Source organism: Diachasma alloeum, unplaced genomic scaffold (genome assembly GCF_001412515.2).
Source record: "Diachasma alloeum isolate Michigan unplaced genomic scaffold, Dall2.0 Dall_scaffold_00295, whole genome shotgun sequence".
NCBI classification, from domain to species: Eukaryota; Metazoa; Arthropoda; class Insecta; order Hymenoptera; family Braconidae; genus Diachasma; species Diachasma alloeum.
Window position 1 is genome coordinate 123,392 of NW_021680434.1, and position 24,347 is coordinate 147,738.

General features: G+C 35.9%; 2 protein-coding genes across 2 annotated transcripts; both read left to right on the plus strand.

Annotated features, from left to right (window-relative positions):
* Positions 1 to 611: 611 nt before the first annotated feature.
* On the plus strand, positions 612 to 6,981 carry LOC107039296 (serine/arginine repetitive matrix protein 2). Its single transcript, XM_015258848.1, has 5 exons — positions 612 to 822; positions 3,052 to 3,725; positions 4,477 to 4,643; positions 5,432 to 5,603; positions 6,113 to 6,981. Exons 1-5 carry the CDS (start codon positions 786 to 788, stop codon positions 6,305 to 6,307), a joined length of 1,245 nt encoding a protein of 414 aa, XP_015114334.1. The 5' UTR covers positions 612 to 785; the 3' UTR covers positions 6,308 to 6,981.
* Positions 6,982 to 8,549: 1,568 nt separating this feature from the next.
* On the plus strand, positions 8,550 to 22,880 carry LOC107039216. Its single transcript, XM_015258727.1, has 15 exons — positions 8,550 to 8,627; positions 8,715 to 8,971; positions 10,061 to 10,223; positions 10,347 to 10,614; positions 11,168 to 11,472; positions 12,589 to 12,708; positions 13,381 to 13,597; positions 15,108 to 15,243; positions 15,295 to 15,394; positions 17,845 to 18,104; positions 18,537 to 18,699; positions 19,225 to 19,489; positions 20,537 to 20,841; positions 21,393 to 21,512; positions 21,608 to 22,880. The coding sequence occupies exons 1-15, from the start codon at positions 8,565 to 8,567 to the stop codon at positions 21,776 to 21,778; spliced, it is 2,913 nt and encodes a 970-aa protein (XP_015114213.1). The 5' UTR covers positions 8,550 to 8,564; the 3' UTR covers positions 21,779 to 22,880.
* Positions 22,881 to 24,347: the final 1,467 nt, after the last annotated feature.

A 24,347-nucleotide genomic window follows, 5' to 3' on the forward strand; every position in this document is an offset into this window, starting at 1 on the left:
ATATTTACCATTCTATATTTTTTGGAATACAACTTTTACTTAAAAAATGCGCCTTTTTTGTGATAAAAAAAAAACTTTCCCCGAAAAATTTTATTGCTTTTTTTAGAAGAAAAATAACATTGATTTTTTAGGCAGGAGGAAGTGAATAGATGATGATTTTCAAGATCTATTCTAATTATTTAATATCCAATGTTTTTCTTCAATTTTCGAATCAGAAAAAAATGCGGGAAAATTTTGGAAATTTGAAAAACAAGTCATACAGAAAAATTTAGATCTACTGACTTTTCCTCTTTCACATATTTTCGAAAAAAATCGGCGCGAAGTCAACAAATGAGATTTTTCAATAGAATTCTAACGGAATTTGAATGGAAATACAATTCACTTCAGAATCCAATAAAATATCTCAGTCGAATAAAATGAAAAATAGTGGCTTTTCATACGTGTCATGAAGATCTCAATTTGAAATAGGCGCTCGTGACTTCAGAAAAGTCCCTAGATCCGTGAACTAGTGAATAATCCCCATAAACTTGTCACCACTGTTTCCTTTGTGTTTTCCCCTCCAGCTCCCGGCCAAATCGTCGCCCCACCACGACATTCCCTCACCCCTCCCAGTGGCCGAGTCAGTCGTCCAGTGCAACTGCAGTCGAGCTGTCGAGCAGTTCCTAAGTTTCAACTCCTGTGTGTCAAGTGTTCCCGTAAAAAAAACCCCAAAAATCCGTGTAAAGCCGCGTGCCCCGACTAAAACCCCACAAAACCCACCTAAACCCCGAAAAAAAAGCCTAAAAATGGCTGAAGGTGACGCAAAAGTGAACATGTCTCTCGGTAAGTGGCCAGCGTATCGAAATGCTAAAAGCCAAAACAATCCGCGATCTATAAAACCCATGATCACAAATAATCGTGAGCGTACGGCTGCATCTTTTCCAATACCAACAATCGCATTAACCAGAAAATCACCTTAACTATTTATTCGTCCAAGCGTGAAACTGATAATCCAAGGGGAACAGATTAAATTCCGTGGAGTTGCACACAAAATGGCGGACATCACGAGCTGTTCTGATTTTCCAAGATGGTCAAGAGATCCAACGTAAATACGCACAAAGTGACGAATAAATTCAGTGATAAATGCGATGCTAATTAAATCCAACAGCGATTTCGAGGTTTTTTATTAACGTTTTATTCACGTTTTATTGATGGATAATTAAACTGATGTACAACGACGATAATTTAGTCCCCAAGAGGTATATATCGTTGGTCTACTGAGAGTCATCCATCACTCAACTGAGCATTCCACCATGATTTTACGATAATTACCCGGAATTATCGTCCTAGGTACGATTTTTCCACGATATTCCCCTGATGAAATGGATTAGTCATGAGAGAAACGCCCCGAGCTATTGTTTCTGGTCGGTGAAAGGTCCAACAATATGGCGGCTAGTCCAATAACCGAATATGGATGTATCCAATAATAATCGTTATCTCAACAGTCGAGTGTTGACGGTTTTTAGTCACTTTTCTTTTGGATTGGCTCATCCATTCATTGATAGCACTCTCGGATGAGGGAGTGTTCACGACAGGGATTTGGGATAGATTAACCTGAATTAACTACTCGATGGTGTTCCTCAATGTAAAAAATGTCCAACTGAAGGTCTCCATTAATAAAGGGGATTATTATCACGAGCTGTTACTGTTTCCAAAATGTTCAAGAGATCCAACGTAAATACGCACAAAGTGACGAATAAATTCAGTGATAATTGCGATGCTAATTAAATCCAACAGCGATTTCGAGGTTTTTTATTAACGTTTTATTCACGTTTTATTGATGGATAATTAAACTGATGTACAACGACGATAATTTAGTCCCCAAGAGGTATATATCGTTGGTCTACTGAGAGTCATCCATCACTCAACTGAGCATTCCACCATGATTTTACGATAATTACCCGGAATTATCGTCCTAGGTACGATTTTTCCACGATATTCCCCTGATGAAATGGATTAGTCACGAGAGAAACGCTCCGAGCTATTGTTTCTGGTCGGTGAAAGGTCCAACAATATGGGGGCTAGTCCAATAACCGAATGTGGATGTATCCAATAATAATCGTTTTATCTCAACAGTCGAGTGTTGGCGGTTTTTAGTCACTTTTCTTTTGGATTGGCTCATCCATTCATTGATAGCACTCTCGGATGAGGGAGTGTTCACGACAGGGATTTGGGATAGATTAGACCTGAATTAACGACTCGATGGTGTTCCTCACTGTAAAAAATACCATCAAGCATCAGCTAAGCTCATGTACAACTGAAGGTCTCCATTAATAAAGGGGATTATTATCACGAGCTGTTACTGTTTCCAAAATGTTCAAGAGATCCAACGTAAATACACACAAAGTGACGAATAAATCGAGTGATAATTGCGATGCTAATTAAACCCAACAGAGATTTCGAGGCTTTTTATTAACGTTTGAAGTAACTTGATGGTCTTCCTCACTGTAAAAAAATACCAACGATCATCCAAGTCCATGTCCAACTGAAAGTCTCCATTCTCGAAAAGAATAACCGAATCGAAATGGTTTTAATCAGTCCTAGGATACGATAATCCCAAGAAAAAACCAACTAAATACAATATTCACAACTTGAGGAGAAGATACAAGGAGATATGGATCGAGTCGATAGATTCGGATAACGAAAAAAACGAAATATTAATTTCAGCCGACCAAAACTTCCGCTCGCTTTATTAAATTCAGTTAAACTTTTACTTTATAATCCCAGTCCCCTTATTTCGTATCCCAAAAAATCCGCAAACCTAATATTTTTCGTTTATTAATTTATTTGAGAGGAGTGGAGAGTCCCGAAAATCCAAAGCAAATTAAAATTGAAAATTGAGGATTGGAAAAATCCAGTGGCAATGTTTCGTAACGAATAATCGCGAATACGAGCTGATAAATTTATTTCCAGAAATCGCAGTTGAGGCCGTACGCTCACAAGATTAAAAAAACAAAAATGAACCCAAGAAAATAAACAAAACACAAATCCAACCCTTTTCTTCCTTTTAAGATGACATCATAAAGCTGGACAGGAAAGATAAAAAGAGAAAGGTCATGGTGAATGGTAAGGGTGGAGGGAGGAAGAATCGTCAGGGTAAGGGCCAGCCGGGGCCCAGGGGCCAGTCGGGGCCCAGGGGTCAGCCGGGGCTCAGGGGTCAGCCGGGGCCCAGGGGCCAGCGGGGCAATAAGGGTAATAACCTACGTGGACGTGGGGCTAATAACATGAATAAGAATGTTAATGCGCCTAAGAGCCAGGCCTGGCGTCTTCAGCGTCAGCAGAGCAATGCTGACTTTGTGGCGAAGCGTTACAACCAGAACGTCGGCCCCAAGAGGCTCCAGAACAAACAGAATGTCAATAAAGGCAATGAGAGGAAGGGACAGATCAACAGCTCCAGGCAAGGCTTCGCTGCGAGGCGAGCGCCTGCTGCTGCTGGCCTTCGTGGAGGGAAGACTGGGATGACGCGAGCCAGGAGCCGAAACAATATCCCTGGGGCTAAGAGGTTTATGGACCCGCCCAAGGGCATCAAGAGGGTCAGCAGCTTGCCGAATCTCAGGGATCCCAACTCGGTTTACAATCGCCTTGGCTATCAGAGCCCTGCGCAGGTCGCCTACAGGAACAGGGTCAAGAGGGCTAAGCAACTGCTGCTGCAACGACAGAGCCAGAGACTTGTGCCCAATGATTTGGTATGCATTTTTTTTGGGGGCGATATTTGCACGAGACTTTAACTGGGTATTGCAGATTTGTACCAGAGGTTTCAGGGAAAAAGTTGGTACTATTCGTTGATTTTTAGTTGAGGATACTTTGGGGGTCTTTTACGGTTTCGTACGGAGGATACTAGGGGTTCGACCATTTTCAAATGAAGCTGAAAGTAGCGAAAGATTCGACAGCAGAAGATTTGTCTTAGGCGATTTGTCTAGGGGTGTACAAATGTTTTTAAGTAATGTACAAACTCTTTCGCAGCTGAGAAACATTTGTATATATCAGTAGCGAAGTGGTCAAACAGTTTAAGTCGATTTTGGTTATTGGCCAGTTTTCAATGAATATCTCGAAATCTAAGGGAGATGGCCAAATTTTTCGCATAACCGTTTTAGTAACACTCAGTTCGCTCTGCAAAAAAGGTTATTATGAAAATTTTGCTATCTTCCTTAAATTCGGAAATATTTCTGGAAATACAACTAAAGACTGAATTGACTTAAACCGTTTGACCACTTCGCTACTGATTGTTGTAGCGCTCAATCGGCTCTTCGGATGCGAAAATATTTATCAAAGCTTATCCTGAAGTCCGTAAGGAAATTATTCGAGTAGATAATCCAACGTCAGATTAACTTTATTTTCGAAAAACCTGGAATTCAAAAGAGACGAAAAAAATTTCATTGAAACACGTTTTTAACAGTTGATTTTCGATATTTCCATGAAATTTATTCGATTGATTAGGTACCACGTCTAGCAAAATCCCTGTCACTTCTGAAACAACGTGTATTGGAGACACGCCAACGAATGCTCACAACCCAAAGAGGCTTCAACGCCGGTGGACTGCGTTCAGATCAGATTCTTCGAGCCCAGAGACGACAACAGTACAACCAGAAGCTCTTGAGGATGAGGTATGAATTCCAGTACACTGAGAGAAAAACAAACACGTTGTCAAACAAGTCTTGTTTGGGCCAACAAAATCACCAGTTGAAAATTGCCAAAAAAGAATTTGTTTGGTTCGAATTTGAAAGTCTCAAACATGAATAATTGTTCTGCTTTCGACAGCAACGAAATATTTGGCTCAAGAGGCGGATAATTCACACCAGACGGCGCCTTTTCAGGATGAAAATATCATATAGAGGAGAATTTATCAACAAATATTTTATCCCTAAGTTACAAAATTGCTATCCTATCATTATTGTTTCATTTAAAGGTTCATTTCTTGTCTGTGATTATTAGACAGCCGAAACGAAAAACTACTATCCCTTGTTTCGCATAAAACAAAGATTTTTGGGGAGCAAAATACGTATGGGAGTATCGAATAACGAAGGAGTAGTGCTAGAAATGACATTTCTTCCCTGTACGGAGAGTGCAATTTTTTTTGAACTACTAAATCTATTTTTGTGACAACAATTTTTCATTCCGGCGCACTCTCTGCATGTTTGGCACAAAAAAATCCTTTTTTGATCATTTTCAAAAAACTATTTTCGGGGCACAAGTAAAACTTGTTTGAGAATTTTGTCGTTTTTCTCTCAGTGTAGTGGAGATGTTGATTGAAATAATAGAGGTGATTTTTTTCAAAAATTCCTGAATTTTGGCTTCCGAATCGAAGCTTTGTAATCGTTTAAATTCAAGTTTTTGATTTTTTGTTGATGCCCCTTCTTGATTAATATAACTTGATTGTAATTTTACTTTCCAGTGCTGCTCGGGTCAATCCAAACCCCAACGTAAACTTCATGTGCACACTTGGTGATGAATATGGCCCAAGACAACGTTCTCGTTCAATGAGTCGGGGTGGGAGTATGCGTGGCAGACGACAAATGTCACGAGGGCGTTCACCCTACCGACAGAATCCACAAAATTTCAACCAGGTAATGTTAATTATGATCAGACACAAGTGAATTTAATCAAGTGTTCCAAACGAGACAGTTCGCTTTTGCACAATTTTATTTTTAGATTATTCTATAATTAATGAGATTGTAAAATTCTCGTGGAGACTTTTTTTGTAACTTATTTGTCCGTAAGACAACCCCTCTATTTGACTTGGAGTTCAAAATATTTTATAGACCATTTTTTTAAACTATCAGAGAATTCAAGAGAGCATAAAGTTGGATTGTGGACTAAAATTTAGTGATAATCTTGAGCTTTCACAAAAAAATTGTTCAATTATGGTATTCCTTTAAGCCTTCTATACTATAGAGTATGTTCGTTAAAAATTTTATAATTTTGCATAAAAATTATCTCGATAAACGAGACGTTTGAGTATGCATTGGACATCGAATTCAGTTCCGTAAAGTTTATGTAATGAAGAAAAATATTAAAAATCGGTTGAAAAATTCTGTTCAATTTTTTTTCACGATCATTAACACTTATTTTCCAGCACCTGCCAAGAGCACCCCTCTTCAGACGTTCCCGATCCCGTTCAAGTTCTCGCTCACGTTCACGCACAAGGACAGTACCCCTGATCCATTCAAACACAAACGTCGATGATCGCACCTTCAGCGAAGTCATGTACAGCGTCTCGAACAATCTTGGAGTCACCGGGCGAACCCTCAACGACAGATTTACTTTCTAAACACCTAGCAAGGGCTATCTACACTCTTATTGGACGTTATTGAAGACTGCTAAAAGATGAAAAACATTCAAAATACTGAAAATCTTTCACTTCTCAAGGAGGAAATACCGAGAGCCGAGTGGCGTGCACCCGTGTGCATTCGTGTATAGAAACATTTATCGATGAGACGAATTAGTGAAATCATAAGGAAACACTCGTCCTTTGAGCTAGATGCTATACAGTGAGGCTGTCGTTTTTTTGTGTATAAATTTACACAAGCAAAATTTAAGGATTATTTAAGATGTCATCACCATTTTTGCCATGAGGGGAGGAAATGATTCGTTTCATATATTTTAGTCGAGTAATTTCATTTTGTGTGATTGAAACAAAAATTACGTTTTTTTTTCTCTTTTATTAAGACTAGGATTAGGAATATAATACACTGAGAGCATTGAATAAGCGTAATTCTGTAGAATTTTATCGAAAAATGTTTTTTTTCTTGATAAAGTCGATGACACTTTGTTTATTAACTAGTGATACTGAGAGAGAAGTACCTTGTATCATGTAGGGGAGAACACGGTGGGAAAAGTGAGGGGAGGAGGAAGGAATGTATTGTTCTAACCAGGGGGTACGATGCATCTGAAGGTAATGCTGAGGATTGAGAGAGTTGAATAAACTAGTGCTGAAAATTGAAATTGTTCAATGTTTTCTTATTGTTAAGGGGGTGTGGAAGTTGGGAGAGCATTGAGGAGCGTGAGGGGAGTTGTTTTTTTGAAGGACTCAGGGCTCATTTTTGAAGGTCAAAAAGTTTCTCGAAATGGATTTTATTAAAATTTTGATATTTTTGATCATTTTGACATTTTATGAAATATCCGAAAACATGATACGATTTCTATTGGAGAATGTGTCTAGGGACTCCTCCAATTTTCTAAAAAATTATCACCCTTCTCGGATTGGTACTTGAGGGGGTGAAAAGATAGTCTTTTGCGATTTTTACGCAATAAAAATTTTAACACGAAATATCCAAAAACATGAATAAGTGCGTGAATAAATACACATTCAACATTCACTTGGCGAAAAAATTCGATTTTGGCGAAAGTCGACTTTCCTCTGACAAAATCCAAGATCTGACCTTTGATCCAGGTGAAAATGAAAATTTTTTATTTCGACATTTTCGTCGCCTCCGAGTGTTTCATTGGTATTTGAGGAATGGATAAATACAGAATTAACGTTCACTTGGCGAAAAAATTCGATTTTGGCGAAAGTCGACTTTCCTCTGACAAAATCCAAGATCTGACCTTTGATCCAGGTGAAAATGAAAATTTTTTATTTCCACATTTTCGTCGCCTCCGAGTGTTTCATTGGCATTTGAGGGGCGAATAAATACGGAATCAACATTCACTTGGCGACAAAATGCGATTTTGGCGAAAGTCGACTTTTTCTCTGACAAAATACAAGATCTGACCCTTGATCCAGGTGAAAATGAAAATTTTTTATTTCGACATTTCTGTCAAAAAAATTTTTATATTTCCTATAGATATTGTTGAAATTTTGAGGTATTTCAAAGAAGATAAGATAAGAGAAGGTTAAGAAAATTCGATTTTTCTATACACCTTATTCCATTGAGATATTTTGTATAGAATTTTCTCGGTCCCAATTATCAAAGTTTCTTTTGGTCAATTTTGTCAGTGAAAAGAAATGAAAAATAGACTGAAAAACCTTGGAAAATTAGATTCGAGTAAATTCTCAATGGAATAAATTGTATAGAAAAATAATTCCGGTGATTTTTTCGATATAATATTTCCTATTAAATATTTAAATATAAACGGCTAAAAACCAATAAAGTTCAACAATCACTCCAATAGAATTTTCTATCGAGTGCATTAGGTTTTCCTATTACATTATTTGACGCGTGCAGTCTTCAATTGCGACGCATCCAACTATCCGACAAACTCCCGACGCCCTTCCCACGCATCGCATGGATGATTTACACGATACGTACAATCACCATTAAATCCGAATGAATGATAAAATTAACTAGACGCTTACCCATTAAAAATAAACGATAGCGCTTCTTCTTTGTTTTTAATCGCAGAAAGGTCTGTAAAATGTCAAAGTTCAATGCTGCGCCTCGAGCATGGGAATAAAATTATTTCTCATATTTTCATTGCATATTACCCAGCGGGGGGAAAAAATATGGAGTGGCAATCGTTGATGCTGTAGTGGGAATAATCGGTCTCGTGAATTATTTTATTTATAACTGGAGAAATCAATCGCGATGCACTTCGCTCGTGCGTTGACCGCGCTCAATGGCCTGGCTCGCTGCATCCAAAAGCAACAAGTAACGATTCGTTATAATTATCTGTCAACTAATTAATTACAACATCTGCGGTGCGATTGAGTGATAAATTTGCATTTCATGGTTTAGTTGTTGGAGGGTCGAAAAGTCGTGCGGGAGCACATAAGACGGCTGAATGTTCACGAGCACGTGGCGTACACCCTCTTGAGCCAGGCGGGTATACCTACGCCACCTTTCAAAGTCGCGAAAACGCCGGCGGAAGCTGGGGAACACGCAAAGAGTCTTGACACGAGGGATATTGTGTTGAAAGCGCAGGTTTTGACTGGCGGCAGGGGAAAGGGCAATTTCAAGGGGAGTGACATTGGTGGAGTCGTGGTTTGTGATACGTGAGTTGTCCGGAAATTTTCAGAGCGCTCAGTATTTTGAACATTCTGGAGATTTTTTTAGATGTTTTTTTATTAGGCTCTAGACGCGAGATGAAATCTGTGGAAAAATGGTGAATCGTAATGAAGGAGCGGTTTTTTTCTCATTGATGTGGCTGGGGAAATTGGTTACGAATAAATTTTACATCTCGAAATTCAGTGACGAAATGTAGTTGTAATCGTTCTTGATAGTTTTGGTGAATTTAGACGAACAATTGAAATTGTGTGAAATTTTCGTTGAAAATTGGATTTTGTGTCGATTTCTGTTGGAAATTGTGTAGTTTTGCTTCGCGATTTTCCGATAATTATTTTACCCTCGATCACTCGCTCAATGAGCGCAGCGCCGCCCGTTTTCGTTTTTTTGTTTTAGCATGTTTCTCGAAACAATTTACAACAGGCTTAAAAATTCTGAAACAATTAGAGTTCCGAGTTCAATCATTTTATTAAGCGTTGGCGTTGTCCGTTTTATTTTCGGGACATTTGTTCAGCTAAAACAAGAAAAGAAACGTCGAACGGACTGGCAAGCGGTGCCGCGCCGCCCGGTGCGAGTCCCTCGAGCGACAGTGTTGCTACATTCACTGCTACACTTGAAATGCGCCCATAGCGGTAAGCGCCAGGGTGGCAACAGCGCGCCCGGTTTAACCCACCGATGCGCTCACCGTGCGACGGATAAAAGCTGGCGGCCGACCGCGAGCGATCGAGGGCTAATGGAAAAAGTTCAATAAATTTGGATTTTTCTACAGAAATCCTCGAGCGTAAATTTTCGTAAATTTAAATTTGTTCAAATTTAAGAGAAAAAATTAGAAAAATCATGCCCAAGAATTTTTATGGAGAAAATTCCAACAGAATGAATGATGAAAACAAACATCTATTTAAAAGCGCCGGAGGAACTCACATATTTTTTAATAGAATTGGCGCAAAAAATAACTAAAATTTTTCAATAAAACTCCAATAGAATTATAGAGTTCCAACAGGAATTCAATGGAGTTTCTTAGAGAACGCGCTAAATTTTTCTATTAATTTTTTTCATACGTGCCTCAAACGATTTTTCAGGCCGGAACAAGCTCTCGCGAGTGCCGAAAAAATGATCGGAAAATTTCTAGTGACAAAACAGTCAGGACCGGAGGGAAAAATCTGCAACACAGTGATGATCACGACCCGAATGTTCCCCCGGAAGGAGTTCTATCTCGCTGTGATGATGGAAAGAACCTTTGGCGTAATGTTTTTATCAAATACTTCAAATTTCGCGAGTCACTCCTAATTAATGGAAAATCATAATGAGGCATGAGATAAATAGCTTCGGAATTGAATTGACGCAATGATTGTGGACTTTGCACAGGGCCCGGTGGTCATAATATCGACTGAGGGCGGTGTGAACATTGAGGACACGGCTGCAAGTCGTCCGGATGCCATCGCTTATTTCCCGATCGATATTGAGAGGGGAATTTGCCAGGATGAGGCGCGAAAAATCGCCGAAAAACTCGGGCTCGAGGAGAAGGGGGAGACGGCGGTCGCGGGGATGATTACCAATCTTTTCAAACTTTTTGTTGAGAAAGATGCTCTTCTTCTGGAGATCAATCCGTTGGTTGAGGACATTTGTGGGGACTGTGAGTTGGTGGAATTTAATTAAACAATCCAATTATTTCAACATCAGTATCATAAAAATTACGAACAAATTAAAAATTTATTAAAATTAAAATGATTAATTTTTTAATAATTTTAAAAAGTCGTAATTAACCATTCACAAGTTTTGATTATTCTTTTAATTAAAAATTTATTAAAATTGAAATTATTTATTAAAATTAAAATTATTGATTCAAATTTTAAGAAATTATTATCAAAAGATTAAATTGAAAGTTCCTTTTATGCAAATTCTGCAAAAGTTTTTTTTGTACAAAAATATTAAAAGCAGGAAAACGACTACAGTTTTCTCAATGAATGTTTTTTTAGATTATTTCTTATCTGTCGAAATTCCTCGCCATAAATTACTCCTTTGTCCTTCATTTTTTAAAAAATTAATAAAAATCTGAGAGAAAGAGTGGAATTTTCCCTTGAAATCACAGTTATTCATTGAAAAAACTCATTCCAAAGTCCACTTTAAAATTAATCATTCATCGCTGTCGAACTAGCTTCTGATTATTTCCGTATAAAAATCGACAGATTACGCATTGGACTGTAAATGTAATTTCGACGACAGTGCAGAGTTCCGCCAGAAGGAGCTATTCGCCCTGCGAGACCCCTCGCAGAAAGACCCCAGTGAGTCCCAAGCGGAGAAATTCAACCTGAATTACATCCCTTTGGATGGGAATATCGCATGCATGGTGAATGGTGCGGGTCTAGCGATGGCTACGATGGACATAATAAAACTCAGTGGGGGAGAGCCTGCGAATTTCCTGGACGTCGGCGGCGGAGCAACTGCGGAGACAGTTAAAGAAGCCTTCAAGATCATCTCCGCTGACGCCAAAGTAATAATTAACCCCTCCCGGGCGGGGCCCTTTTGTTTCCAAGCGTGGAGTACGCTCGACACAACTAGAATGTAATGACTTCTCATCAACGGAAAATTATGAAACCGATATGTAATTGAAGCTGTAGTATTCCTTTTTTCGTTGTTATTTGTTTGGTTGAGTTATATTCCATAGTTTTGGAAATAATCAATTTTGAAGAGAGTCATTCATACTTTCACGGGTCGATGCACGGCATCGACCCCATACGCCAGGGGTTAAGGAGCGAGATACGCGGTAGCGTATCGGCCACGGAAAAGTTTTGACTCCGACTGTACAAAACTGGAATCATATCCATTAAATACAACGCAAACGTGACAAGCTACATGAAAGATATTCTTAGCTACACTGAAATTCAGTAGAACGTCCTGTTATGATATTCCTTTCTTCAATTAATTATTTGTAATTATGCTCACCGCGGAAAGCAATACGAGCGATGAAAATCATATCTCCCAATTTATCAGCTGTTCAATTTTCATATTACAATGAATGACTTGCCCGTGTTCAAATTCCTATGCTCACTGAATGATATTTTAATCATAATTACAATTCAATTCCTTCTAGAACACACTTTAGAGTGTGAATTTCTGGAATTCAATGTTTGTTGAGACTCGGGTAAAAGTGCGTGACCACACTGTTATCAATTTTTAGTTATTTCACACGGTAATTCAATTAATTTGTTGTTCATCTCATCAATATAATTCCGTGCTTAGAATATTGTCATCTCGTGTTTTCAGCACCAAATTAAAAATTAAAACTTCATTTGGAATATTGAGTCACAGCTTCTTTTTATTCATATCAGAAATTTTGTATTTGGATATTAATATTATTTGTTCAAAGTGAAAAAATCGATCATCATTTTCACTATATTGCATTCAGATTCTCCTATTCTTAACGTCAAAAATGTTAGATAATCTCATAGTTCTAGCTATTAATTCTAATCAACTTTGTTCGAAGAAAACCTTAGTAAACGCAATATTAAGAAAGTAGAATTATTCTATTTTCCTCTGATCTAATTGATTTGGACAATTATGATTCGTTTATTCATGTATCTCAATGAAATAAATTGTAATTTTCCAGGTTGACGCAATTTTCGTTAATATTTTCGGAGGAATCATGAGGTGCGATATAATAGCGGAAGGTATTATTAAAGCCACTAAGGAGTTGGACTTGAAAATTCCAGTCGTAGCGAGATTACAGGTGATTAGTCGTCAGTTTAGTCATTGCATTATGACGCTATAATGAAGGCGTTTTCCATTGCCCATCACTCCCTAATTTTTTATTCTTTCTAACATTCTATAAAAAAATTCTATAAACATTCTATAGAAAAAATTCTAGCAAAAGCTCAATTACCAGTCTTCAAGTTCTTTTTACAAATGTTTTGAAATTGTAAAGAATTTTGATGAAGAGCTTTCCATAGCTTTAATATTGAAAATATTGAAAATCCCCTCCAGATTTTAAGATGTTCATTAAAAATCCCCTGTCGATCCAAGTCCTTTGACAATTTCTTACGAATCGTTCTCAACATTTACAGTTCAATATCAGAACTTCCACCTGACTCCCAATGATTCTATTATTTCAATTACAATATTGTAAATTTGATTCTGTATTCTGAACTTTTCCGAAGCATTTAAAAAATAAAAAAATTAGTCTACTTTTTGAAGAAGTTTAAAGAAAATAATTTAAAAGTTGTTATTGAAAATTGAGGCACTTCTTCATTGAATGCAGCTAGAGGTTTCAGGAATCCCCAGTATTTATTTATAAGAAGACAATGGTCTGCAAAAAACCTCGTATATTGCAATAATATTTTGATTTCAACATTCCATTTGACGTAATGATTTCTTCACTGAAATACGGATAATTAAATTTCAGGGAACGAACGTAAAGGAGGCGCGCAAATTAATCCAAGAAGCTAAACTCAAAATCATTCCTATAGACGACATGACCGAGGCTGCTGAGGCCTCCGTGAAGGTCGCCAAAATGCTGCAGCTAGCGAGATCCATGAATCTCGATATCAACATCACATTGAGAGCAGATAAAGCCAAAGATGATAGCTGTGATAAGAAACGTTCAATGTGTTCCACTAAGTGCTGACGCTGACGCATTTCGCGATTCAATGACACCAGACAGACAACATGTTGTGCACTGCCTGATACCGATCTATTCGCGAGCCAGAATTGCGAATATGATTCAAATTTGTACATGTGAAAGGATAAAACATCATTTTACGGATTGATATGAACTTTTGTACGTGTTCTCTTGTCAAGAAGATTGATTTTATTGGAACTTAAATTGAAAATAGAGAGGACTATTGATTTTTGGTGAAGTCTTATTCCATTTGCATAACTTGGACGAAAAAATTTGAGAGAAGAATCTTGTGAATTCGCTGGAAAATTCTATTGAATTTTCAATTCGTTTTGCCCGATTCTGGGGAAAAATTTTGCAGATCGGCGCGGTTTTTTAATGGAAATGCTCACTGGAAAAAATTATGTAGAACATGCCAACAGAATTCGATTTTGTTGTACTTATGCTATTAAGATATTTTCTTCGGTATTTCCTCGGCTCGAATTTGAGTTTTTTTGCTTGATTTTGTTTAATGAAAAGAGAAGAAAGTAGAGTGGAAAAAACTCAGGAAATTCATGTCGAAGAATTTCTATAGAAAATGTTTCTATAGAAAACGTACAGAAAAAAGAAAATCCGCTGATTTTTTTCTATTAAGTATTTCCTATTGGACATTTTCTATTTGAAAAAGGCGCAATAAACCTGCGCGTTTTTATCAATAGAAATGTTCAATGGAACGTATTCTATGGAAAAAAACAATAGAATTACATTTTTTTATATCACAAATATTCTATTGAGATATTTTCCGAAATTTTCCGGAAATTCCTCGGCTCAAATTTTCCAATTTTTTTGTCTGATTTTTTAAATGAAATTAGGAAAAAAAAATTAGCAAATTTGGTCAAAACACCTCAAAACGACTTCGATTATGTATCGAAAAAATATGTAATATAGGTATACAGTCAAATTCACTTCATACTGTCTATAATCAAAGTCAATCATTGCCATTTTGGGGTATTTTGACCAAATTTGCGGAATTTCGAGAAGAAAAAATTGAAAATAAAATAGATCCAGGAGGATCCCCAAATTATATGACAGCTCGAAATACTTGTTTTGATTATAAGAATTACTGAAAAAAATGAAACAAATCAAAAGTTACATAATTTGCAAAATTCTACTTTTTCGACTTTTTTTTTCTCAAAAATTCGTTATTATGAGCATCTAAAGATCGAAAAAAAATTTTTACTAAAAATATTCTCGTAGGCAGTAAACAATAAAAAAAATTTACGTTTAATAAATCAAAATCGGATGGATAGAACTCGAGTTATTGAAAAAAAACAAAAAACGAGAAAAAAATCATATCTCTAAAGTGGGCTGCCGAAAAAATCTGAAAAAATTTGAGAGGTAGTTTTTCAACCCCCCCAATCGTATAAAAAATCGCCATCAATTTCCAAGAGGGTGAGGGTCAACGGTTGACTCATTTGGCGTGAAATACCTCATATATTTCCAGCTACAATACCAAACCAAAAAAATTAAAATAGCAAATTACCTCGTTCATACTCCAATTAACAAACCATCAAGGCATTCCTCGACATTTAAATCCGTCAGGCAAGTGCCAACTGTTCTCCTGACGTCACAAACTCGCAATAGCGAGGGAAATACACGTCATTGGTTAAAGTACAGGGGAATATGGAGGAGTGGGGGAAGCACGAGTAACAGGACAGATTGACAAGCCGCAGTCCATTGCCATCGGCGTAGAAAGATGGCTACCATGTTGTCCCGGACGATATCAATTGCCGAGAATTTGGCACGTTTTAACGGCCCAAAGGTACGTTTTATCACTAAAAAATATTCGAAACGCTGTTCCATCGTCGGCTCCACCATTTCCGCGGGTATTGTTGTCGGTTAGAAGAGTCGATAGCCGAGAAATAAATGAAATACGATTGACGGCAGTCATGGGCGAACTCCATATTAGAATTATCGTGGCACAGTGTTTTAGTTCAAAGCTAAATTGAGCGCCAGGGTCAGATGATTCGAAGCCAAGGATTTGAGGTGCCTTTGTGACAACATTGCCCCTCATCGTTGACCCGATTTTTTTTTTTCATTCAATTGAACTAGAATGACAGTTACATAATTTAGGGGTTTTGAGTGGATTTTTTGACTGATTTGGGGACTTGCGAAGGTCGAATTTTTCCGGAGTTTTTTGGCAGTCGGGGGTTTTTTAGATTTCAGTTTTGCATTTATATTGCGTATCTAGAGTGAATAATTGCTTTTTTTATAGAGGTGATTATGCTGGGATTAATGGGTTTTGATTGAACAAATTTTTCTCTGAGAATTTCTAAAAGTAAACTGTTACTTACTTTTCTGCGGAATTTATTTTGTTGAGATTTTTTCTCGTTGAAATTTTGTGGGTTTTTTGTTGAATTTTTTTTTCTCTGCGAAAATTTTTGGAGAATTTAAGCTAAGGATTTTCTGGAGGAAGTTTGAAAGGGATTTATATGTCAACAGAATAAATTATGTAGATTTTTTTCGATGGAAAATTTTTTGGGGATAATTTCTGTGACATTGAAATTGAGATCGATTTTTAGGATTAAATGATTGTTTTTTTAGAGTTCATGATTGTGCTGGGATTAATTCAATGGTTTTGATTGAACAAATTTTTCTCTGAGAATTTCTAAAAGTAAACTTATTTATTTTTCTGCGGAATTTATTTTGTTGAGATTTTTTCTCGTTGAAATTTGTGGGTTTTTTTGTTGAATTCTTTTTTCTCTGCGAAAATTTTTGGAGAATTTAAGCTAAGGATTTTCTGGAGGAAGTTTGAAAGTGATTTATATGTCAACAGAATAAATTATGTAGATTTTTTTCGATGGAAAATTTTTTGGGGATAATTTCTGTGACATTGAAATTGAGATCGATTTTTAGGATTAAATGATTGTTTTTTTAGAGTTCATGATTGTGCTGGGATTAATTCAATGGTTTTGATTGAACAAATTTTTCTCTGAGAATTTCTAAAAGTAAACTTATTTATTTTTCTGCGGAATTTATTTTGTTGAGATTTTTTCTCGTTGAAATTTGTGGGTTTTTTTGTTGAATTCTTTTTTCTCTGCGAAAATTTTTGGAGAATTTAAGCTAAGGATTTTCTGGAGGAAGTTTGAAAGTGATTTATATGTCAACAGAATAAATTATGTAGATTTTTTTCGATGGAAAATTTTTTGGGGATAATTTCTGTGACATTGAAATTGAGATCGATTTTTAGGATTAAATGATTGTTTTTTTAGAGTTCATGATTGTGCTGGGATTAATTCAATGGTTTTGATTGAACAAATTTTTCTCTGAGAATTTCTAAAAGTAAACTTATTTATTTTTCTGCGGAATTTATTTTGTTGAGATTTTTTCTCGTTGAAATTTGTGGGTTTTTTTGTTGAATTCTTTTTTCTCTGCGAAAATTTTTGGAGAATTTAAGCTAAGGATTTTCTGGAGGAAGTTTGAAAGTGATTTATATGTCAACAGAATAAATTATGTAGATTTTTTTCGATGGAAAATTTTTTGGGGATAATTTCTGTGACATTGAAATTGAGATCGATTTTTAGGATTAAATGATTGTTTTTTTAGAGTTCATGATTGTGCTGGGATTAATTCAATGGTTTTGATTGAACAAATTTTTCTCTGAGAATTTCTAAAAGTAAACTGTTATTTATTTTTATGCGGAATTTATTTTGTTGAGATTTTTTCTCGTACAAATTTTGTGGGTTTTTTTTGTTGAATTTTTTTTTCTCTGCGAAATTTTTTGGAGAATTTAAGCTAAGGATTTTCTGGAGGAAGTTTGAAAGGGATTTATATGTCAACAGAATGAGTCATAGACTTTTTTAGATTCCAATCTATCTCCCATAAATTCCCCAATTCTTTACTGCTTTTTTCTCTTTTCTCATTAAAAGATTGCAGCAAAATGTTTCCATTAATAGTCCATGATTATGTTCTGATCATTTAAATGTGTCTTAACGATACAAAGGTATCTCAAACTCCTATGAAAACTCGTTTGTTACTCTAATGAACAATTTTATGTCGATAAAATAAGGAAGTTTATTTCTAGTTCATTAAAAAAATTTAATCAAAAATTCAATTTTAATTATATTTATTTAATAACAAATTTATTTAATAAGTTACTATTAAATAAATATTTATTTTTAAATAAATGTTTATTTTTAATTTTTTAAAAATTTAATTCAATTTTTATTTATTTTTTTAATTTTTATTTTTACAATTGAATTTCATTTCCAGATCTTAGCATGCAAAAATGGTCTGGCGAAGCACCCAGTGAGGAATTTAAATGTCCACGAGCACATAAGTTACAGTCTCCTCAATGAAGCCGGTATTCCTACCCCAAAGTTTGGAGTCGCCAAGACTCCGGAGGAGGCGGCCAAATATGCTGCCGAGCTCAATACCAAGGATATTGTGCTGAAGGCGCAGGTATTGGCGGGTGGTCGAGGCAAAGGACACTTCAAGGACAGCACCGTCCCGGGTGTTAAAATGTGTGAAACGTGAGTATTGATTGATTTATTTTAAAGATAACAATCGACATTTGGAATTCAGGAGAGGGTGAGGGACAATAGAGCTTCTTGAATCATTAATACGCGACCGAATGGTGCGATTTGCATGAGTGAAGTCTCATTTTGAAGCTTACAAAACTATTTATGAAATTAATGTAAAATTGTGCGGTTTCAGTCTGTCGATTTCGAGGTGTTGAAGCTTAAAAATTGCATTTTATTAGTTTCAGTTCTATCAAATACAATTCTTTCATTAATTAAATTGAAATTATTGAAATTGTTTCAGTAATTTCAATAATTAAATTGATATTATTGTAATTATTTCAGTAATAATTAGTTTAAATAAGTTCTGTGAGGGGGAAGTTTAATGAACGTTCTTGTCAATATTTCACTTTTAAATTGAAGTTGAAAATTGAATTGTTTCAGGCCAGAGGAGGCTAAAGCTCTTGCTGCCCAGATGTTAGGAAAATTATTAATAACTAAGCAGACTGGTGAGGGTGGTAGAATATGCAATGCTGTGATGGTTGCCCAGAGGATGTTCCCAAGGAAAGAATACTACCTCGCTGTCATGATGGAACGAGCATTTGGTGTAAGTTTTTCAACGTAAGAATGTAAAACGTCAGCTTCAACTTTTTTAAATTGTTAATCTAATTAAAAAACGATATATTGTAGGAGAAAATGTCAAAAAATTGTTGTTTTTTGCGAAAAATTAATTATAAAAATAATTCAACACGTTTTCATGAATAATTTCACAAAATATTTCCTTAAAAGTTGAAAATATTGATTAATTTTTGCACAATTGTGTTTAATATGCGACAAAAATGATGCTATGGGGGTACAAAATCGTGGGAAGTCCCTTGAAAACTAGAAACAATTTTATCTTTGAATATTCAATATCGGATTTGACTTATTGTGTCACATTGAACTAATTAAAAAAAAAATTGATAGAATGGGCGCAAAAAAACAAAATCTTTCAATATAATTCCAATAGAAATTCAAGAGAATTTCTCAGAAAATGCGCTAGATTTTTCTTCTAATTTTTTTCTATTTTATACGTGATTAGTGATGAATTTATCAGTAAATCAAAGACTGATGATGTTTATTTGATTATCAGGGGCCTGTGATAATAGCCTCCAGTCAGGGAGGTGTCAACATCGAGGAGGTAGCAGCTACAAATCCCAGTGCCATCATGTACGAGCCAATTGACATCCAGAAAGGCATAACTAAGGAACAGGCTGAACGCATTGCTGAGAAACTTGGCCTTGGAAATGTCAAGGATTACATCGGTAAAATTATCCTCAATCTCTACGACATGTTCCTGAAGAAGGATGCACTATTGCTGGAAGTCAACCCACTTGCCGAGGATATTCAGGGAAATTGTGAGTTGAGCTAATCTTCAGTAACTTGTGGATTACATTGAATCAACGAAAATAAAGATTTCATAAAATTACTTGGTTGTCTGAAAAATCTAGCATTGAGATTAAGCATTGTACTTCGACATCCAAGGAAATTATGAGTTAAAGTTGATCACTAAACTCCATTTTTTTGTTAATAAACTTTAAATAAGGTATTTATGGCGTAGTCAGGGGCGGCACAAAAAAAGTCAAGAAATTGATGATTTTTTTTATACATTCTTTAATGTTTTCAAAACCATTATGCAAAATCCCAGACAGCCTAGGAGAATGGGTGAAACACAGGAATTTTTCTAAAAAATGTATTTTGACACGGGCTCTTATGGGATTTCGGAAAAAAAATGGTAAAAATCGAACAAAAGTCGCCATCTTCCTGAAATTTCGCTCTTGGGTGGAGCTTTCATGGAGGAACATAAAAAAAATAATCCAAGTGGCCTAGGAGAATTGTTTTGAAGGGATAATTAAAAAACTCATGAAAAATAGGACTTCTTTGCGTGCGCAACTTGGAATAGCGCCAACGTCGAGATTAGAAATCGTGGAGGGGCAAGCGCGGCAAATACGAATGGAGTTGTGATGATACATTTCGCTATGGGAAGGAACATAATAGCTGAGTGAATCAGTGCTGCCAACTTGTACCTCGAACGGCACGATATTGTCACTTTTTCTATCCATATTAATTATTTTCCAATTATCCAAAAGACAAGCTAGAAAAATGAAAGAAGGCTTGAAATATATGGGAAAAAAATCGAAAAGTTATTAAAAAAAATATTTCGAACACAAAAATGGTCAAAATAGATTGAAAATTTGTAATTGAAATATCGTTTTTTTTTGTTCAGCGATTGGTTTTCTGTGAGAGAACAATAGATTCCCCTCTGTCTCACCTCCGACATGCCCACCCCGCCATAAATACCTTAAATTTGAAGCATAAATTCTAATGAAAAGATACTTCAGCCAAACAGATTCTATTGTAAAAAATTCATTGACGGTGAAAGCATTGTACTTCGTGTTCTCCAGATTTTGCATTAGACTGCAAATGTAGATTCGACGACAACGCAGAGTTCAGACAGAAGGAGCTGTTTAGCCTTCGTGATTGGAGCCAAGAGGACCCCAAGGAGGTGGAGGCAGCCAAATTCGACCTCAACTACATTGCTCTCGATGGAAACATCGGTTGCATGGTGAATGGAGCTGGTTTAGCTATGGCAACCATGGACATCATCAAGCTCCATGGTGGTGAGCCTGCCAATTTTTTGGACGTTGGTGGTGGCGCCACAGCTTCAGCTGTCAAGGAGGCCTTCAAAATCATTACTTCTGATCCTGGGGTAAAAAGACAATCCATTATTGAAATTATTAACAGCTGAAAAAGAAGAAAAATTATAATTCTTGAATCTTCATAATCTCTCAACCAAGTGAAAGACTATCTATTCATTGTAATTATTCCCTAATTTGTTGGAAAATTAGTGTTAAAATTTCGAGGAAAAAAAATTGAAATTCATAACGACGCGAAATTGACAAGAATTTTTCATTGTTATTGAAAAATGGATTACTGTTTTTATTATCCAATTGAATTCAAATTGTTATGGCCATAGTGGAAACCCAATAGACGTGACTTTGTCGTAATTTTTGCATTTACTTGATTAATAGTTGTTCACTGAAGTGTCTTTCATTTCATTACAAATTTATTTATACGTATTCATAAATTATTCAAAAACAGCATTCAATAGGCAATTTAAATAGATTCAGTAAAAAATTTGATCGCATAAAATGAATGGTTTGAACCTCTTAAAGCTTAACAAAAAATCTTGATGTCTCCAAATTTTTGGAATTCTCCTCGTCCAATCTCTAACAATAAATCGATTAAATTTATAATCAGGTTCACGCACTGCTCGTCAACATCTTCGGTGGCATAATGAGGTGTGACGTAATCGCCGAAGGTATCATAGCAGCAACAAAGGAGCTTGACCTTAAAATTCCAGTTGTCGTTCGGTTACAGGTAAACTTTGATTTATTCAATTTACTAGCGCCATCCTTATTTGTTGATGCCCTCATTCCCGTCAAATTCAAGATTCCTTTTCTCTTTGTCTCCAGGGAACGAACGTTGATGAAGCTAAAGCTCTGATCGCAAACGCCGGCCTGAAGATAGTCCCAGTGGACGATCTGGACGAGGCGGCACGTGTGGCTGTGAAACTATCTACAATCGTCAAACTCGCCCATTCAGCTAATCTAAGTGTCAACTTTGAAATACCACCAATCTCGTAGATCCCATTAAACGGATTAAGTCAATTCTGTTTGTCTCCATTTAGAGTCGCCAAAAAAAAACAAGAAATTGAAAACTAAAATATATGTCAATGGGTGTTCAACAGAAGGAAAAAACGTTTGAAAGTGATCTACTAGCATCAACTTGCTGATTATTTTCTCAACATCACGTCTCTGCTTCTCTGTCGATTTTACCTCTCTAAATATTTATGATAATTATTGAAAACAGAAGGAATGCGGTTGACGTCTGTTATGCAATGAAAATACGCTAAAGTACATGTAGGTAGTATAATTGATTAAACAATCTGAGGAAGTGATTACAATGCTGAGCATCGGAAACCACTAATTCACATTAAAGTGCAGGCAAAATTACTATTGAATATGTATTCGTTTTACTCTCACGCATGAAAATTTTTTTTTTGAAAATCTAGAGAATTAGCTAGAAAATTTTATTGAATTTCTATTGAACTCCTATGGAAAAAGTCGATAGGATTTGACTCTCCAAGTTTTGAAGTTTGATTTTTTTACGAGAGGAGAACGAAAAAGGAGTGAAAAAAAAACTTTAAATTTCGAAAATATTTCACTAAAAAGAGGTTTACAGAAAGACCAAATTCTGCAGATTTTTTCTATTGAAATTTTTGAATAGAATCGTCAAGACACTAATAGAATTTTCGATAGCATTGTAATAGAAATCCAATAGAAATTGTCAGCCAATTCGTCAGGATTTTCTATAAATTTTTTTTCGTGCGCATTGAACCAACAAATTATCTCTTTTTATAATAATTTTGATCTTTTTGGATCAAGAGATCTGCGATTCAGTATTAAGTTATGAAAGTAATTGGTAACAAGAGCAAGAGAAAATTGTACATTGATTCGGTATTTGCACATGGAGTGGAAACTGGTGGAATTTATTGTTCAGCGAGTCTTCCACTCCATCGTCCACGTCAATAACTGAATCATTCTGATTCTTTAACGGGTGAGTTTAAACGAGATTAATGTAACCACTGCAATCGAAATTGTATTTTAGCCTGTCCAATGTAACATAAACTATCCATGTAATACATATAAATTATTTTACATAAATTATTGCTTTATTTCCATTCTACATATTCTTTATTTATTTGTTAGTTCTTGATCCACTGTATTGCGACTGCTGTGAGGGCCTCACGTATGAACAAATTCAATCGAAAATCTTGGTGAATTCGCTAGAAAATTCGTTGAGTTTTTCTTTTTACTTTTTTCACACGTGTTCAATAGAACATATAGGAACATTGACATGCATACATGAATGTAAATGATCTCTTCACATACGGCACGCCTCATAAATCAGCTGAAAATATATTGCTGCGTAGGTGCAAAATTTTGAGGTTAACCACTTTTTCAGCGAGTCGACTTTTCAAAAGATTTTAATAATTAATTGGTGAAGTAAAGGCCAAAAATTGTCAATGTGTTCAATATATTTGAAAGTAAAAATACAATTTTTTATGAATTTTTTCACCCATGAAATTCTTGCGTCAAAGAGAAAGACGAAAATCGAAAAAGGGGGGATTTCCCCATTGTGCGATCACTTGAGGGTTAAGAGGTGATGGAACTTACCATCGGAGTAGGAACTGGACTCCAAGTTTATTCGTCGTCAGGCGACTATTCAGCGAAACCCAAATCCTGATACTGATAATACCAAGATTATTGATGATGTAAGAATTTGGGTTTTGCTAAATAGTCGCCTGACGACGAAGAGACTTGCAGTCGAGTTTCATTGATTAATTTATATCGACTTGACCGACTGGTGATCAACCGAGACAACTTCTCTGAGGACCATTTTAGCTCAGTCGGTAAATCGTCTTGATGTCTAGAACGTGCTGCCCTCTGATATTTCATCTCCAACAATGCAAATACTAGAGATCCGATCAATTAGCCCCTCATGTATAGATATTCCAAATTTTTATTTTTTTCCTCATTGAAGTAGTGTTGAAGAAAATTGCGAGCTAATAAAAAACATTTGCTAGTTAGTACTTTTTTTAAAATAAATTTTTGGAAAATCACCTCTGAAAAAAAAGGCGTATACCCCCTATTTCATTATTTCCAAAAATTTTTATCACTAATCGATAGCAAATTGTTTGAAGATTTTTGCGAGTTAAGAAAAAATCGTCAATGCAATCCTATTATTGTGTAAATTGACAATTCCAATTTCAACTGAAAACCAGAGTTGATGACCAGAGTTTGTAACAAAGATGTCAGACAAGATATGAATGTTTTTTTTGGCTCAAATGAAAGAGCGGCTCGAAAAATGGCGTGCAGAAGTCTTTAAAGATGACAAATGTCTCTAAAGATGATGTCTGTTTTCAATTGAAAAGCGCAATTGTGACAACATTGTCCAGTGGGGTCTAGGAGTCTCCCCTGGTTCAAAACCATCTTTAGAGGCCCTAGCACGCCATTTCTCGACCCGCTCTTTTATTTGAGCCAAAAAAAACATTCATATCTTGTCTGACATCGCTGCCACAAACTCGGGCCTTCAACTCTGGTTTTCAGTTGAAATTGGAATTGTTAATTTACACAATAATAGGAGTGCATT

Excerpts from the sequence above, each read along its gene's own strand:
- LOC107039216 (XM_015258727.1), top strand. The coding sequence starts at position 8,565 with ATGCACTTCGCTCGTGCGTTGACCGCGCTCAATGGCCTGGCTCGCTGC. Across the intron at positions 18,700-19,224 it reads TGATGGAACGAGCATTTGGT|GGGCCTGTGATAATAGCCTC; the intron begins GTAAGTTTTTCA and ends TTTGATTATCAG. Across the intron at positions 19,490-20,536 it reads CGAGGATATTCAGGGAAATT|ATTTTGCATTAGACTGCAAA; the intron begins GTGAGTTGAGCT and ends CGTGTTCTCCAG.
- LOC107039296 (XM_015258848.1), top strand. The coding sequence starts at position 786 with ATGGCTGAAGGTGACGCAAAAGTGAACATGTCTCTCG. Across the intron at positions 4,644-5,431 it reads CAGAAGCTCTTGAGGATGAG|TGCTGCTCGGGTCAATCCAA; the intron begins GTATGAATTCCA and ends TTTACTTTCCAG. Across the intron at positions 5,604-6,112 it reads ATCCACAAAATTTCAACCAG|CACCTGCCAAGAGCACCCCT; the intron begins GTAATGTTAATT and ends CTTATTTTCCAG.